Source organism: Thamnophis elegans, chromosome 2 (genome assembly GCF_009769535.1).
Source record: "Thamnophis elegans isolate rThaEle1 chromosome 2, rThaEle1.pri, whole genome shotgun sequence".
Lineage (NCBI taxonomy): Eukaryota > Metazoa > Chordata > Lepidosauria > Squamata > Colubridae > Thamnophis > Thamnophis elegans.
The window spans coordinates 30050105-30069201 of NC_045542.1; the positions used below are offsets into that span (position 1 = coordinate 30050105).

Here is a 19097-nt window from a genome sequence, read left to right on the forward strand (position 1 = left end):
ACTGTGGCAAGAAAGGTTGTAAAATGGGGCAAATTCACTTAACAAATGTTTTACTTAGCAACATACATTTTGGGCTCAATTGTCATGAGTTGAGAACTAGCTGTATATTATGGCATACATTTAAAAAAGTATCACAGTTGACAAATATCTACTCTTGCTCCTCATTAAAGTGCATGAAAATATGATATTGAAGGTGCAGTAATCAAGGATACGTAATAAAGGAAATATCCATAAGGAAGAGAGTTAGGGATGTGTAGTGGCTCCAGTTTTATTCAATTGTTATATAACCTGCTTAGTTCTTCATTTAAATAACATTTTTACATCCCCCTAAATTATAGCCTAAAGACATATAAATTTACTATTGTATGCCGTTGATGCAGTAATTCTGTCATTAACCTCCGTTGGCTTTAAAAGAGCTTTGAAATCACTCATGTATGTATGTAGTATCTTCCAGATTAACTGCTAGGTTCCAAATGCAGCACTTTGACAGGAAGTAGGAGTCAGTAGACTCTCTGAATAAATATCTTTACTTATTGCTTAAAATTATGCAACAATTCCACTGAACTGACCCATCTAATATTAGTAAACAACTACTAATCTTCCTGGGAAATAGTGATCCAAAAGAAATTGAGCCTTTATGGTTTCTTCAGTGATGCTTTCTTAACCTTCAGAGATCAAGTAGATTAATACTAAGACAAAAGATCTTAATGTAGTAGGTCAAATTGAAATTGCTGCTTTGTTTCCTAATATAAGCAAATAACTATGTTTTAGGGCCTAAACCAGCCTCTTATTTATATCATCAAAATTCCCAAATTCAGGAGAATCTTATCTTTAGCTCAATTTAATGTTCTCCACACAACTCTCCTGGAAGGGAAAAATAGGAAAAACACCATACAAATGTTGATAGCGCCCTTGTGATATGGGTAAGGTGACCAGACATCCCTCTTTTGGCAGGACAGTCACAATTTTTAATAATTTGTCCCGTGTCCCGCGGCGTGTTCAAAAAGTCCCGATTTTCCAAAAGAAAGAAAATTTTAAAAAGGACGCCGTTAAAAAAAAGTTTTTATTTCTCTGAAGTGTCGTTCCCAATGTGGCCTTTAGAGGGCAGTGGTTTCCTTCCCTCTGCTCGGCTCGCTCGCAGCGCCCGACGAGGGGTGAGGCTCCCTCCTCTCCTGCGCATGTGCGCGCCGATGCGTGACGTTTTTCTGCAGGGAGAGCGACGGCTTTCCGGCGGCGGCAGTGCAGCGAGGAGGTGGCTCGGTCCCGGGCCAAGTGGCTCAGCCATCGGAAGTTTTTTTTTTTGCCCGCTTCTCTCAGGCGCCGCTCTCCGTGCAGCCATTTCTGCCTCTTGGGGGGATAGTGGGATCCTTGCTGCTTTCTGGGCTTGGTGCAGCAAGGATCCCACTATCCCTCCCACCTCCTCTTTCTCCCTCTTTCTCCTTTTTGTCCTTTCTCCTCCTTCCCCCCCAAAAAGAAAATGAGAGGGAGAAAGAGGAGGTGGGGGGGATAGTTGGATCCTTGCTGCTTTCTGAGCTTGGTGCAGCAAGGATCCCACTATCCCCCCCACCTCCTCTTTCTCCCTCTTTCTCCTTTTTGTTCTTTCTCCTCCTCCCCCCCAAAAAGAGAAAGAGAGGGAGAAAGAGGAGGTGGGGGGGATAGTGGGATCCTTGCTGCTTTATTTTCTGGATTAATTGGTGGAAATGTGCTCTCATTCATGATCCATTCCTATGACTTCGTGTATGTCCTGGAATAAATGTACAATAGTTATTGTTTCTTTTTCCATCATATTTTTCTTACAAAAAGATGAAAAGGACTGTTGATGGAGCTATCTGGCATTTGGAAGGCAGGATTGCTCAGGTAGTCCTCGACTTATGTCTGGTAACTGAGTGACTGTTCAAAGTTATGACAGACCCCTCCCACCCTCCCAAAAGGTACTTACGACCTGGTTCGAAGTTCTGACGCCTCATGTCTCCCCTGCAGTCACTTCATAACTGACCCACGTTTATAGCCATTTGCAGCATCTTGTGGACATGTGACTGTGACTTACATTTTAAAAAAATCTATGCACAATACTTTGAAATGTATTGTGCATAGAATTTTTAAAAATAGTTTTACTTCAATTTATTCTGTATGGAATAGTTTGAAATGTTTACTTCAATTTATTCTGTGTGGATTCTTTTTTTAAATTGTCTTAGACTATTTAAAAAAAGATTCTATCCAAAATAAATTGAAATAAACCATTTTTAAAAATTCTATGCACAATACATTTCAAACTATTGTGCATAGAATTTTTAAAAATGATTTATTTCAATTTACTTTGGATAGAATCTTTTTTTAAATAGTCAGGAGTCATTGACACTGAATTTGCACTTTTCCTAATCAGGAAGCACATACTGAGTTTCTTTGAAAGAAAACCCAATAATTTAAAAATCCAATAATTTGTTTCCTAGTATAATTTGATTGCTTATTAGTAACCTATGACTACCATTAAGTGTTGTAACTTATGATTCTTGATGAATGTATTCTATTTTATTTTTCTTTATGTACACAGAGAGCATATTCACCAAAGACAAATTCCTTGTCACACTTGGCTAATAAACTACTCTACTCTACTCTACTCTACTCTACTCTACTCTACTCTACTCTACTCTACTCTACTCTACTCTACTCTACTCTACTCATTTCTATTTCAATTCTAATAAGGAGTTTAGCTTCTCTCTCTTGAAAATGTAAGCTAGCATAATGCAAGCTAGCCTTAGCTTTCAAACAGTTCATTTAGTGACCAAAGTTACAATGGCATTGAAAAAAGTGTCTGATTACCATTTTTCATACTTAGCAACCGTTGCAGCATCCTCATGGTCACATGATCAAAATTTTGATGTTTAGCAACAGATTCGTATTTATGATGGTTTCAGTGTCCTGGGGTCATGTAATTGCCTTTTGTGACCTTTTCACAAAGTCAAATGGGGAAACCAGGTTCACTTATGTTACTAACTTATCAGCTGCAGTTATTCACTTAAGAACTGTGGCAAGAAAGGTGGTATAATGGGTTTAGTGACCAAAGTTACAATGGCATTGAAAAAAGTGACTGATAACCATTTTTCACACTTAGCGACCGTTGTGACCATTTTTCACACTTAGCGACCGTTGTAGCATCCTCATGGTCACGTGATCAAAATTTTTATGTTTGGCAACAGATTCGTATTTATGATGATTTCAGTGTCCTTGGGTCATGTAATCGCCTTTTGTGACCTTTTGACAAAATATAAAATTTTTAATCAAGCCCCCCCCCCCCCCCTCGGTCAATGGTGTACCTCTTTACCAATCTGAAAATGTGATCACCTTAGATATGGGCACGATAGAAACCATAGCTTATGTTCTTCTACAGTATACTGCCAGTTGTGTAGGAACATTAACCACCAGCTGATTACCCTCCCTCCTTTTTTTAATGTAAATACCCGGGGCATCTTGATCATTTATATTTGCTGTTAAACTAGGCAAGTTTATTTCTCTAAAAGTAGCAAAAATTTGCTACATTATGTTTAAGCTTTGCATACAAATGGATGCCAATGGCTCTTGTTGTTAGGGTAGTGTTTTCTTCAATGTACTTTAATTGGTCAATGACTGAAATAAACTTCAGTTTGTCTTTTTATTGTTAATTGGATTGTTGTGACAATAATTGCAAGAATATGTATAGAATGCTGGAGCACAATAGGCTAAGTATGCATCTATACCTCTGTTTTCATAGTAAAAATGTCTGTTACAAATAATAATTATGTAGTATATTTAATTCATCAATATCTACTAGTGGAACTGTTTACATATGTAACATGTCTGTTTGATGTGTTTCTCTAAATTTCATGTAGAGAAATACTAATTTTAATGTTAGATATTTTTTTTTAGTTTGATGGAAAAACAATATGCAGGGCAGGAGGTTCCTTTTCTTACTAATTAAGGAAACAAATTTGTTTCTTGTATTATGCATTTCCAGTTAAAACGTTGGCTGTTCTCAAATTATTTACAAGGAAGGGCTTATATGAATATAAATAAAAATTATAATACATTTTTATAAATACCATTTTATTTGGTTTAGATGACTAAATCCAAAGTTGAATCCTAATAGAAATGTTGTGACACTTTTTTTCTTATTCTTTTTTCTTGGCTTCTCCAACATGTCTTTCCTTGAATGAAAATATTTATTGAAAAGACAGAATTAAGATATAACAGGATAATTACATTACTGAGCATAGAACGTAATATGTTGGCTGGAGTCTGTTCTGATCTAATCTATGGTTCATCCTTTTATTTATAGTAATGTGATGCAAGGAATTAGTAATGAGATCATATAGTTGTCACAGTTTAACCTTCTAAAATACAAATTCAGCAAATTTTGTAGTATTCTATAATGATTCTAGTTTTTCATGTCATTCAATCTGTATATCTCATTGTATAAGAGAGTTTGAGATAGATGATATCATTTCAAACTATAAACTGTACTAGTTTTTCAAAACCTTGTTTTACAAATATTGGTGGTAGCAGTAATTTAAAATTTGAATTTGCTCTTTACACCAAAGGCACATATTTTACATTGTTTTCAAATTGGTTAGGAAACCCATCACATATTTTTCCTGTGAAGGTATTTCCTTCCATTACAATTCCATTGCATTAATGTGTTCTCTGGAATAAATTCATTATAAGTTCTTATTGAGTACAGGCCAGGCATGTTGTATCTCATTGTTGGATAGAGAATGGACTCTATATTATCATCAGTATTCTTTAGCTGCTGCACATTGAAATTGGAAATGATGGTTCAGCTAATTTTCAGGAAAGCAAGTCCACCTTGACTGAACCTCTTGTTTAGGATCACCAGACTGGAAAACTACAGAATCAGAAAAGTACAAGTGGTGCTGGCAGCAAAATATTGCAATACAATGTGATTCTGCTTAGTGTACCTGCTGTACCTTCTTCAAGATACTCCAGTCCATTCCCCAAAGTTATCCTCCATTGGCACAGCCTTCTAACTTGCACATGGAATATAAGAGCTGAGCCTCCAAGTTACTGTGGAGTCTCCCAGCCTAAACTGGAGGAAAAAGCAATAAGTAATATTACAGGGTTTTGTACATTTGACTACTGTGTTTCCCCGAAAATAAGACTCGGTCCTGTATTAATTTTTGCTCCAAAAGAAGCATTGGGGCTTATTTTCTGGTTAGGTCTTGTTTTCTGGGAAATACAGTGCTAAATGCACCAGTCTGGTTGATGATGTTAACTGGGTCCTATTTTTGGGGTAGGGCTTATATTATGAGCATCCTGAAAAGCTATGCCAGGGCTTATGTTCCAGTTGGGTCTTATTTTGGGGAAAATAGGGTACCTTCATTGAAAGTTCATGTTCATAAACCACTGATTAATTACTCTAAGCACATCCTATGAGGATGTGACGGTACATTAAAAAGACAGGGTACTCCGCTCTTGATAGTCTATTTAAATCACACATCTTGCATCGATGTACAATAATTGTGCTGAATCATGTGGGGTAGCTGAGAGTGGCTTTTTTAAAAAAACACAATCTTACAGCTGATAGGCAAACTATTAGTCTCTTAAAATTTGTTCCATACTAAAAAAGATTGAAAACAGACTGGGAGCTAATCATTTTTTTGAAGTAACTTAACATGAATTGTGTTAATATTTCAAATTAGCCCAGCTGCATTCATCTATAGAAGATTCCACCTAATCCTACTATGACAAAGACTCTATATACTGCCCATCTCAGGCTAAAAGACTTGCTTGTTATCATTCCTTATTCTCAATATTCTCTAGAAACAATTTTAATTTGTAGTTCAGTGCCAATCAGGAAACAACATATTCACTTGGATCCTTCTTATGTTTATGTGTTCTTTTTTCATTTATTCCATTTGTTTCTTCTTTCATCTTAAGAGTTGTTATTTTCTGCATATCTATCTTATATTATCACTTACAGGAATATTAGAAGCCTTTCTCCTAGGGGTTTTTTTTTGGGTGGTGGTGGTGGTAGTGTTGCATAGCCTTACAAATTTTCAACGTATACAATTTGGAAATATTATCCATGGAATGATTCTATTGTTGGAATAAAAAGTATTGTTCTGAAAATACAAGAGTGGTATACAGTTAGACACCACTTTATGTCCACTACCTGATATCAATTAAAGAATTTTATGGTGGTGGATGGGAACGGAATCTTCTGAGGGTTGACTTTTTATACTCAGCATACTTTCAAGACTAAGGTCCTATGTTTGGATTCAGCAGGGAAAGATCAGTGAGTCACATTTCCATTGAAAATATTTTTTTTCCAGTTTATCAGACATGTTTTTGCAACTACTTGAAATATTTTGTAGCATGCTCAGAGCTGGTAAATCAACTTGAATGCTTTGGGGGGTATATTTATTTAAATACTTTCTATGCAGTAGTGCAGTTAACTAGACAATACCATTTAACTGTTCTGCAGGTACAACAATACAGATACAGAAAGTTCTAAGACATACAAAGATAGAATCTATCTTCTTTATCTTACTCCTTTTCCCTTTTTTGTCATTTCCTGGAGGAAATAACAAAATAGCAATAAGACTTATATACCACTTGACAGTGCTTTACAGCCCTCTCTAAGTGGTTGACAGAGTCAGCATATTTCCCTCAACAATCTGGGTTCCTCTGGGATGGAAGGATGAGTTATCGTTGAGTTGGTCAAAATCAAACTCCTGCAGTGAGCAGTGAGTTAGCCTGCAGTACTGCATTCTAACCACTGAGCCATTACCGGTCTCCTGAATTTTCCACCCCACTTTAGCGTCATTGAACAAGGACTATCTGTAATATCAAGTGCTGGGGATACTCAATATATTTTTGTTCATACTTTGATATTTTTATAATAAAAATAATATTATTCATCCAGTGTAAATTATTAGAACAAATATGACAAGAAGTCAGTCCTGATGGGGAGGAGACAAAGTCGCTACGACATGACGTGCGATCTCAATGCTCTGAGATCGTAGTCAACACTTTTGCCTCTGGATGGTCCAAACAGACCTAAATCGTCCCGTAGAGACAGTGAACAGGAAGAATACATCTTGCTGATCACAGGGACATCGCAAAGTCTCTGTTTGATCCAAGAGAAGTTCTTCAAGCCGGTGACAAAAAATCCAGCCAAATGGCTGATGAGGTCGGGGCGGCTCCAAAACGGAAGGATATGGAAAGAGAAAGTGTTTTCAGCTGGTGAGGAATTTTTACTGTTTTAAAAGTGACTGCCTATAAAAAAAACCTTAAAATTAATTTAAATTGGAGAACAGAAGAAATTAGCGGCAGAATTAAATTTGGACTGGTTTTGAACAGTGGGTTATCTTACTTTTTAAATGCTATTTTTACAGATGGAATTTCCTTCTATTTTTTTTCTTTGACTATTCTCTGTAATCTATGGACTAAAACTCTCCTCTTTCATTACTGTGGGTGTTTTTCTAACTCATTTAAGAATCGGATCTTTTTTTTTTTAACTTGAAATACAAAAAGAAACAAAGAAATGGTAACATTGGAAGGTAAGGCTGCTACTTGGAAGCTAGATGTTTGTGTATTAGAAATGAAATACTTTTTTCACTGATTATCCTGGCTTGGCACTTCAAGGATTCACAGCTTGTTTATAGAGAGTGATAAGAAGAAGAAGAAAAGCACATAGATGTTCCTTAAGTAGATCTTTAACCAGAGAAATGTGAAATGTTATTGTGATGCTTAATTCTGCTAAAACCTTCTAAGCTAGAGTAGCAGTGTTTGTTAGCTGGAAATCATGGTGCAATTTCGAAACCAGAAAGAAGTTTTAAATCTGCAAAAGATATTCTCAGAAATACAGAAATTATCAAATACAAGTGAGAGGATAGAGAAGAAGTTGGATTACTTAGTACATCTAACAGTAAAATATGACCGAGAAGTTGAAGATGTTCATCAAATGGAAAAAGTGGTGGTTAAAATCCAAAAAAATCAAAGAGGAAAATGAATATAAAGAAATTAAAATTGCTGATATTTATGGTGATTGGTTTCTTCCTGAAAATGAACAGAGCGGAATACTGAAAGAATTAAATGGAGGGAAAACCTACCCCAGATGGGAAGTTACAGAAGAGGAAAAAATAAAAGAATTTATAGATTAAAGAGAGAAATCTTATTAGCAATAGTTTTGATAACACCACCGACAATCAAATATAAGCTGATTAAGGAAACAGAAGAAGGGCATTGAAATTACATATGAGATCTTATAAGCAAAGAGTTGCTAAGAGGAGTCCATACAAAGCTGATTAAGGAGATGATTTGAGGACTGACGCCACAAATGGCAGAAGACATGACACTGTTTTGTTATTGGAAAGATACAGGTTGATAGATGGAAGAGTATAATTTAAAACTAGCGAAATTTAGTGATAATAGATATAGTTAAATAAATAATTGATAATGATAATAATGTATACAATGTGTAGTGTTATGATAAGTAATAACAGGATATGAATATTGAATGGTACCCATGAAAGGAAGATTAGAAATTCTTTTGGATTATATATAAAGGTTAATAATAATAATTAAAAAAAAGAATTAAGTAAACAGTGATTTGGAAAGAAGGATAGAAAACTTGGTTATTAAATATTATAGATGTTTAGCTAGAATAGGACATAAGGATTTAGTGTCATTAGAGGATTTTAGAAATAGTAAATGAAATGCCAGAATGTGGGTATATTTTATGATGAAGGACGTTTAAATAACTATAGTCAAATGAAAATGGAGGTATGATGACAGTAACATGAATAAATATCTGGGTTAAAATACTTGAGTTAATATGAATTATGCTTGGTGACTGTGGAAGAGATGCAGGAAAGTCTTTTGTAACCAACTGATACACTTTCTACAGTATGTAAAAAAGGAAGATTTTATGTGTTTATCTTTGTTTTGAAAATTAAAAATAAACACACACACACACACACACACACACATATATATAAAGTCAGTCCTGAACATGTGAATAGTTAGGAATATATAATTGTAACACGCCATATTAAAGAGCTGCTGATTAATTTATAGCAGCGATGTCAAACTCGCAGCCCACGGGCCAGATGCATTACATGCTGGCCACGCCCACCCCGGTTCAGTGAAGGGGAAGTTACAATACATCACATGACAACAATGTGACACCACAACTTGACATCTCTGCTTTATAGTCTAAACAACTTATAAAATATTTTAAAAGAAACATTGCCTCAGAGTCTGGAAACTGGTCCATCTGGTTCAGTGGAAATGTATTATATATTTTGAAAGTCTAGAAAGTTATAACAGCAATGGAAGTGAAAGTTGAAAGTACCTACTGTATTTTTCGGAGTATAAGACGCACCAAGGTTTTGAAGAGGCAATTTTAAAAAAAGGTAGGTAGATAGAGGGATAGAGAGGAAGAGAAAGAGAGAGAAATACAGTAGGTAGGTAGGGAGAGAGAGTGAGTAGTTAGGTAGGTAGATAAAGAGAGAGAGAGAAATAGAGAGTGAGTGTGTCAGTGGGTAGGTAGGTAGATAGAGGGATGGAGAAAGAACTAGAAAGAGATAGAGAGAAATACAGTAGATAGGTAGTGAGAGAGAGAGTAGGTAGGTTGGTAGGTAGAGGGATAGAGAGAGAGAAATAGAGAGCTAGAGAAATACAGCAGGTAGGTAGGGAGAGAGAGTGTGTGTAGGTAGGCAGGTAGGTAGGTAGTGGGGTAGAGATAGAGAGAAATACAGTAGATAGGTAGGTGTTTCTGCTGGCACAGCACTTGATCAATGTAATTCTCATCAATCAGTTAAAGAGCTTTCCAAAAGGGAAAAAAAGTTTTTGCACTCTGCAAACCTCCCAAAACCGGCCCATTTTTCACAAAACCGGGCCTGTTTCCCCCTAAAAAGGCATGAATAGCCTTGGAGGGCTTGCAGAGGGCTCCTGGGGGGTGGGGGGGGCAGAAATGAGCAAAACTGGCCCATTTTTCACAAAACACGCCCATTTTTTGTCAAAACATTTGCATGCATAGCCTTATGAAAGCTTATAGAGTGCTGCTGGGGGCTAGGGGGAAAAAATGCCCTGTTTTTTCCTCATTTCTGCCCTCCCCAGTCCCCAGGAGCTCTCTGAAAGCCTCCCTAAGGGTATGCATGCCCATTTTGGTGAAGGGGTAGGGCTTCGGGAGGCAAAAAAATGCTGTATTCGATGTATAAGATGCACCCAGATTTTCAGCCTCTTTTTTTTTTGAGGAAAAAGGTGCACCTTATACTCTGAAAAATATGGTAATTCTATACTTTTTATTTAGACTTACTGAGTGTAGTGGATTTTATTCCCATTTAATAAGTATAGGTTTAGAGCTTTAAAGTACTTGTATTTCTATAAGTGCCATTGGTTTCAGAATGTGCAGTTTAACTAGGTTAATATCCCTGAATTATCTATATCAGGGATGTCAAACTCAAGGCCTGGGGGCCAGATCCAGCCCATAGGGAGCTTAGATCTGGCCTGTGGGGCCACCCTAGAAACAGTGAAGGACCAGCCTGCGGTGCTTCCTCAAGCAAAAATGGAGCTCGAGAGGACTCTGTTTTCGCTGGCAGAGGGTTCCAGGAGGCTGTCACAGCCGAAAAGGGAGCTCGCAAGGGCCAAGGCTCTCCCAAGCTCCGTTTTCACTGGCAGAGGGCTTGGGCCACCACAGGCACCCCAGGTCACGTCAAACTGGCCACACCCACCCCGGTCCCCCAAGGTCAAAACAACCCTGATACGACCCTCAATGAAATCGAGTTTGACACCTCTGATCTATATTAATATTCTTGACACCATTATCTATTTCACAGGTAAATATAGTTGAATATGATAGGTATACTTTGAAAAGGTATCAGTTTTAACTAGTTATGCGTATTATGTATCTTTGATATATTATAGATTGATTATGGACGAGGTGCCCAAAAGCAGTAATAACAATTTATCAACATCTCCACAAGTAGCATCTTTACAAGGTACCACTCTACAGGAAGCTCAACTTTCTCATGTTTCTCAACAGGTAAAAATAGCTACCTATGACCAGACCCATGAAGGAGTTTTAACTAGGCTATTGCAGAATTTTCCTTTCTGTTGTTTGCTTTCTAAATAACTTCAATAAGTATGTATACGATCTCAAAGGGTTTTAGGCAATCATGTGCTTCCAGAAGAAAACTCAAAATATATACAAATATACTATAATAACCAAGATTAACTTCAAACCAAGAATCAAGTAAACAATACCCCAATCAAGAAACTTCCAATGAGACATCAGTAAACAGCCCAACCAAAAGATGTCTAAGATCACACCCGCACACACAGACCCGGCAAATCACCAGAATATAAATTGACAGCAAACAGCACTCCTTACTACAGTAGCACTGATCATGTTACCAAGTTAGGGTAATGAAACATTTGCAAGAAAACAAGAAAACTCACAGAGCACCAAGGACACCCCCCCCCTCAATATACTATAATATGTTTGCACACCCCATAATATCTGCACACTCATTTTCTATAAATTTTAGAAGGTCCATCTAGTTCTGGTCCATCTGAACTAGTTTACCGGTGAAATGGAGAATGGTTAGGTTTTCTTAATGGTTAAGGTTTTCTTTAAATGGTTTTCTTTGAACTATTGTTGAGTATACTCAATACTTTTAAAAACCTAAGCTTATAATTTAAAATATTTCTGAAAAGATGTCTTCAAATATCAGAATCATAAATATGCTAAGCCTCAAAAATTGTACATTGCAATTATTGTGATACTTGTTTAAAAATTTTGCTTCCAAGAAACTATCTACTTCTTGCATAATTAATAAAATTACATAGAATCATAAGGTCAGGAGGATGATTAGAAGCTTTATAGCCTAACCTCCTGTTTAAGCATGGTCACATCCATGTAGTTTTCTTGGCAACAGTACAGATTTACCTTTATTTTCTTCTTCAACTTTCCAATAAGATTTTCTTGTTCAAGTATTACCAGGCCAGTCATATTTAATTTTCTGAAATCAACTGGAGTTGGCTAGGTTCTGCCATCTGTTAAAGCCTTCAGCAAATATGTCAGGAGGAAAATAGTGATGCATCAAAAATAATGCAACATCAAGCACTGACATTATATTGTCTCCACTTCTTTTTATGGAGATTATTCATGTGCTTAAGATAGTTTGACTAGAATAGAGGTGCACTATTTATATTTTCTCATTCTAAAATTAGTGTTATAGGGCCTGCTGCAAATTCTTTAAATTTAAGAAATACCCAATAAAATTTAAACAGCAGCACAACAATAGTATCTATGAAACTTAAGCAAGTGGTTGTTTTTTTATGTTTTTATAATTTTACTAGGCTTATAATGCTAGGCTTATAATTTATGGTTGGCTATGAGCAATTTATATCTCTACCATGGGCTAACAGGATTACAACAACTAAAAAAATAGAGCCAGATTAAAAATAAATATTAATATACATGAATTGAACACAGTAATAATAAAATATTCCTATGCCAAGGAGCCATAAAAATCCAGAAATATGCACATATCCCTCTAAAAGTCCGGTTGACTTTGATTGCTTCCTAAAACTCAGGAATGTTGGAACAAGGTTATATTTTTATGTTTTCCTGTATGTAATGATTTAAAGGAAGAGCTTCTGTATGAGACTATGGATAGATTTTAGTTTGCTTTTTGAAACATGGAGTGTAAGTAAGTTATTAGATTTAGTAAATGAGATTAGCAAATACTGAAAGCTGGCAAAGATGATATCTGCTGTACATATAGTTCTTAGAATACGTTCTCAGAATTAAATTTGTTTAAGTGGTTTTTTTTTTAAGGTTTCAATTGCACACCTGATTTAAGGAACATTAAGTCTCTGGAGGTGGCTGCTAAACTGAAGGCAAATTTTCCCTCCCCCTCCTTGTTCTCTTCTCCCTAACCATCCATCTTTTTGGTTATCATATTGATGTATTATCTTGTGTTCCTTTGTTGTTGTTTATTTTATTATTTTACTTCCATTTGCATTCCTTTCCTTTTCTTCCTTTCTATTATTAAGCCTCCTAGAGCAGTGGCCTCCAACCTTTTGGGCACCAGGGACAGGTTCTGTGAAAAAAGGCTTTTCTGTGGACCGGAAGGGGGGTGGTTTTGCATGCTGCTTGCATCCTGTGGATGGGACTTTGCTTGTTTGCACAGCCTGGTTGCTGTCATGCTGCGGCCTGCTGCCGGTCCATGGACCGGGGGTTGGGGAACCCTGTCCTAGAGTAACCCATGGTGAGATAGGTGGCAAAAAAATTAACAAATAAAATAAAATAAAAATAATAAACTAGCATTAAGCTCTGCTGTGTCTCAACTGAAATCTTATTTACATAAGAAAGTTTATTTATTAATTATACTTTCCATTCCATTGATTGTGAATGTGGATACTAAACTATTTCTTTCTCTTAGATGTCTCTTAGAGGTCCAACTCCACTAACAGTGGTACATCTGTCTGGAGATCAGGTTCAGGGAGTCATTCACACAGCTCAGACCTCCTCTGTGATTCACTCACCACAAGGACAGTCAGTACAGGTACATTGTTCATATCCATATGTAGCTTATTTTCAGCTTTTACTATAAGTTTGCATTTATACGTTTGATTTAAAAAAGATTTCCCTCGAGTCAAGTTTGAATTCTGCTGAGTTTATGAACAAGTTTCGTGTATAATATTTTTTTTTCAGCAGTACAGAAATAAAACTTAAATAGCAAAAGTCTTTATAAGCAATTGATGATTAATTGCATTATTTATAAAAGTGAACATTTATTTATTGGTTGGTTGCTTTATAACAATATAAGGTCAATACTTTGTCCATCTAATGAGAAGAGAAGGGGACAGCAGAGGATGAGACTGTTAGGGTCATTGACACAATGAACATGAATTTGGGCAAACTCTGGGATATAGGGATATTGGGGGGGGCTGTCATGCTATGGTCATATACCTAATAAATTATCAAAGCTGTATAATGGTGGGTCAAACATATGTTGGAAACGTAATCACTCTGAAGGTACTTTTTACCACCTTTGAACATGTAAGAAGGTTAAGCGTTATTGGAATAAATATGTACTTTAATCCACAAAATTCTTAAAACAAAAGTACAATTGAAACCAGAGATTTTTCTTTTAGGTTTGATGGATAAGCATTGGGAGAAAAAAAACCATGGGACTTTATTTTTATATATGATAACTGCTGCAAGACTTGAACAGAGATGGAAAGATTTACAAATTGCCCCAATGGAAGAATGGATAGTGAATTTAATGGAACTGGTTGGCAAAATTGACCACCTTGATTAAAGAAAAGTTTTTGTCTAACTTTGTTTCTGTGTGAAATCACTTTTGAACTTTTTTCTGGAAATTCAAAGAAATGCTATATTAATTTTGGGATCTGATGATTATAATTGTTGATGATTATATAAATAATGTATATTATTGAATTTTATATCAAGAGGTTAATGTATTTTATATTTGTAATTGTATTGAGGAAAACTGAAAGTTATCCTCCTATTTTTCTCTTTTTTTATTCCCTTGTAAATTCCCCTTTCCAATTTTTTGCCTTCTTAACTCTACAATATATATATATAATATTTTGTAGAAAATTAATAATTATTTAAAAAATTATTTAAAAATTGAACTGAAACTGATTTGCAAGTTGAATTAAAAATTACAGTTTATAAGAAGATGGAAGAAATGGATTTACAAGTAAATAATTCAATAATTGAAAAAGTACTAATAACAAACCAGATGAGTGATCTGGATTGTTTTCTTATATTGAATTTACAAGAAGGTTTTACTGGAGTTGCTACATTGGAAGTACAAAAGGGACGATAAAGATGAAAACAAGAATTTTGGGATAAGAGGAGAATGTATGAAGGCAGGGGCTAGAACTTTCATTGAAGAATTGCTGTATATGTATTATAATCTTTTAATAAAATTATTGGGAAAAATAATTGTACCTATTTTAATGCTAACTGTATTGCAATATAACTAATTTGTTTTAAATCTTTTTGTTTGTTTGTTTGTTTGTTTGTTTGATCAACATGAGACAGCTCCAATCTTTTTCCTTTGGATCTATACATAAAGGGACTGGAATCCATAATCATTTTACAGTCCAGTTTCTAGTTTAAAAAACAAATAACACTTTTTTTATAATACATTTATTTACCCTAAGCATAGAATAATTTTTTTGTGAAAATTTTCAAAGGCTGCTGTCATTTGTTAAATTTTAATGGTTATACCTGACATAGAAGAAATGGTGTATCATATTGTCTCATATAACATTCAACAAAATGACAGTTGATTTCTTTCAGGTGTCATTATCAGAGAATGATGATTCACAAGACTCTTCGGATAGTATGGACTCTTCCCAAAAAGCAAGAGGTCTCTTAGCACGCCGTCCATCATACAGGTCTCTATTTTATACCAAAATATAATTTCTTCTCTGAACTGTTCTAGAATTATTATGGAAAATAATATTTCCTGGCAAATTTGGATTCTTTGGGGAAAACATGGAAGAATACCAATTATTTTGGCCTCATCTATACTAGCCAAATGGCAACAAGACATGATCAGGGACATGGTTTTAAAATCATTTTTGGAATGGTTAAATTCCCTTAGGAAATGATGAGCAAGCACATCAATTTCACTACCTGCTAAAGACTGATTAGATAGTGTCTATTTTTTTAAGAAGCCTCTCAACAGAAAGAACCAATTAAGTTTCTTTAAATCAATGTTTCTTAAAGTATGGTTCAAAAACCTCTAGGGATCCTTCCTTTCACAGCTCCACAAAATCAATTATTTGCCCAGATAGTGAAGATATTTGCAAAAATTTAAAACAATTTAAGTTTTTTTTAAGCTCTTCTGATTATTTAAATGAATAATCAGCTCACTTATTTTTGACAGTTGCTTCCCTATGCTTAATGATTTGTAGGCAGTTCTGTAGGCATTTTTATTTTTTGCAATTTTGCAGCCCTAAATGTAATAAAAGTTCTGTGTTGTGGTTCTTTCCAGAGAGGAGTACTTGCTGGTGACAAAACAACTAAAAAGTTATGAAAAGACTTCTAGTGTTTCTTAACTGCATGCATATTAGTTTTATAAAATAGTATAAGAATGTCAAACCAAACAATCATCAAACCAACTGAAACACCATTGTAATAATAGTTCTTAAATTTATACAGCCTTAGCAGCATTAACAACACTTTTTGTTCCCTGCTTCTAGAAAGGCTGAGAAAGGTTTAAAAAAGCAGCCCAGCCACAGGATGTAAGAATAGCCCAGTTGCAGTGTTTGGAATAGTCAATAAAACTATGCAGCGTTTTTCTTTCATGTTTTCAGCAAAACTTTCAAAACACATTGTTTTGTTTCATGTTCAGAACTTTCAACTATTTTGAGGTTAGAACATTTCAAGGTGACAGTGTTTGTACAAGTCTAGATTGTAGTACTTTCTGATAAAAAAGTCCCTGATAGGAGATGAATTATTTTGCACAATAATCTTTGTTCTGCAGTAGGGAAATGCAATAGGTGTCACTCTGAGTATTGAACATTGCAAATTTCTCTGGAACTTTTCCTGAATAGTAAGCTTAAGCATAGTGCATTATGGAGTTAGATTTTATTTTCGTCCTTCAGCATTTAACACTGAAGCCTCTGAGAAACTCATACCAAGACACTGACTTAGATATTCCAAAAAGGGAAAAAAAACAACAGAGGCTGCTATTCTTCATGTTCCATTTTCTAAATCTTGTTTTGAGTATGTGTTTGTGATTGGAAGCAAATAAGCAGATAACGTAGAAGAGAGTGGGATTTTCTTCTGGATCTTTTCCCACTGCTGGAACTTTTTCTCTAGCTGGCCAGATTACTACAGAGACTAAGAATGATCTTCAGTGTTACCTTATGTGATTGTTGGGGCCTTTCTTGGGGGGGGGGGAACCAAAATCATCTTAGTCATTTACCATGTAATCACGTCCCACTTAGATTATAGTAATATGTTATGTACGGTGCTGCCTTTGAAGACTGTTCAACAGCTTTGGTTGGTTCAAAATATCAAAAATCATGTTTAGAACCAAACATTCACTAATTCCAAATGTTTGTTTCATTCTGTGAAGACCTAAATCATGTGAGGGAAATATTTTAATGTTTGAGAGCCACATGATGGCACAGTGATTAGAATGCAGTATTGCAAGCTAATTCTGCCGACTGCCAGGAATTCCGTCCTAACTGATTCAAGGTTGACTCAGCCTCCCATCCTTCCGAGGTGGGTAAAATGAGGGCCCAGATTGTTGGAGGCAATAGGCTGACTCTGTAAACTGCTTAGAGAGGACTACAAAGCACTGTCAAGCGGTATATAAGTCTTATTGCTACCGGTTAAGGATCCTGAATTTTCTGGAGCCAACAGCCATAGATTGCCCATTTGTTTTGTGCCTAAACCTGAATTTTAGGGAGTCAGTGTAGTGTAGTAAATTGTTAGATGTGTGTCAATGGACATGTCTGTGTCCACTGGGTGAGTTTTGGCAAGCCCTTCTCTCTTTGAGTTTTACCTGGCCCAGGATGATTGTGAGGATAAACATGACCTCCCTCATGGTTGCTCTTTAAGTTCTCTGGAAAAGATGAGATGTGTGTTACAACAGCACCATACAGCAGTATCTCACAACTTCCAAGTTTGCCTGTGAGCTTCTACAAGAACTTCAGTCTGCTTCTGAGGCTGCTTAGACTTTCCCAGCTATTTGTTGAGATATTTTCAGTCATGGAATCTAGGCTTTAAAACTGCTTCCCAAGCAAATGCGACATGTCTTTCATACAATATCCACCTTCAATCTTTTTATTGCGTTTATTGTATTTTTCTATAACATATCCAAGGCAAAAGAATCCAAAAATATGCATCACTAGCAACCTTTTTAATGAACGGTTTTTAGTTTTATAAGGCCACAAAATATTGGGCTTTACTTCTCTTGAATTTGAAAAAAAGATAAACTGTGTCTAAAATTGTACATATTATAATAATCAATATAATAATAATCTAGCTATTTATTTAGCATGGTTTTTGTTTCTTCCAGCAGTATATATCTGATACATTGTGTTGCTTTTTTATATAGGAAAATCTTTAACGACCTTTCTTCTGAGGATACAAGGGATAGGAAAGGAGATGAGTCGAATTCGGTGGTCACTTCAGTGCCTGTCACTACACCTGTTTATCAGACCAGCACTGGTCAATATAGTATGTATTAATTAATAAACTTCTACACTAGATAGGTTGCTAGCACCCCTGATTCTAATTCAGTATTACAATCTCTTCCAAAAATATTTATTATCAGAAAAACAAAGCAATAATTTTGGAAATGTTTCTAATTCAATAATTATTTATTATGAGTTAAACATCATATTTTCCTCATACTAAATATTTATTCATTCAAAACATGTAATCCGACAAGCCATCTTTGAGAAAATATTTTTAAATGTACTTGTCAGTCAAAGATTACTTTATTACCTATTTTTAGGAAAGGGACTATATTTAATGGAATATTCCTATGGGAGTGCCCAAAAGAAAAGAAATTTCTTGCTTATAATTGATTATCTTATGCTATGCTCTATTCAGCATCTTCCCTCTTTCATTCTGTCTGGTTTTGAAGTTGCCATTGCCCCAAATGGACCGTTACAGCTGAGCAGTCCAGGTGCGGAGAGTGTCCAGGGCTTACAGACCTTCACAAATGCTGCTGGGACTCCACTATTGCAGTATGTGCAGACATCTGATGGCCAGCAGATACTGGTACCAAGTAATCAGGTAGTGGTGCAAAGTAAGTATCCACTTTAAATAATTCAAATCATTAATCTCTGAAAGCCACTGGGTGACCTTGGACCAGTCATTCACTCTCTCTCTCTCTGTCTAACCTACCTCACAGAGTTGTTGCGGGGAAAATAGGAGGAGGAAGGGCGGGACATAAATAAATATTACTACCAGTCATTAAATGCCCATTTACGGCAAGGTTGGGCAGTTTCCAGTAGACTTTTGGTTCAACTCCCAAATCCCTTCCATGACTTATTAGCAGAAATTGCTCATAATATTTAGCTTT

At 35.6% G+C, this 19097-nt stretch overlaps 1 protein-coding gene across 2 annotated transcripts in view; it reads left to right on the plus strand.

Annotated features, from left to right (window-relative positions):
* The window catches only part of ATF1 (activating transcription factor 1), a 35159-nt gene that overhangs the window by 8287 nt on the left and 7775 nt on the right, over positions 1 to 19097 (plus strand). Inside the window, exons 2-6 of one of the 2 annotated variants that reach the window (XM_032210439.1) lie at positions 10927 to 11044; positions 13452 to 13574; positions 15347 to 15444; positions 18123 to 18244; positions 18657 to 18821. In XM_032210439.1, the coding sequence (XP_032066330.1) occupies positions 10934 to 11044; positions 13452 to 13574; positions 15347 to 15444; positions 18123 to 18244; positions 18657 to 18821 (619 nt within the window). In that variant the 5' untranslated portion in view covers positions 10927 to 10933. The remainder of the gene's footprint in view (positions 1 to 10926; positions 11045 to 13451; positions 13575 to 15346; positions 15445 to 18122; positions 18245 to 18656; positions 18822 to 19097) is intronic. The other variant, XM_032210440.1, reaches the window with a different exon arrangement.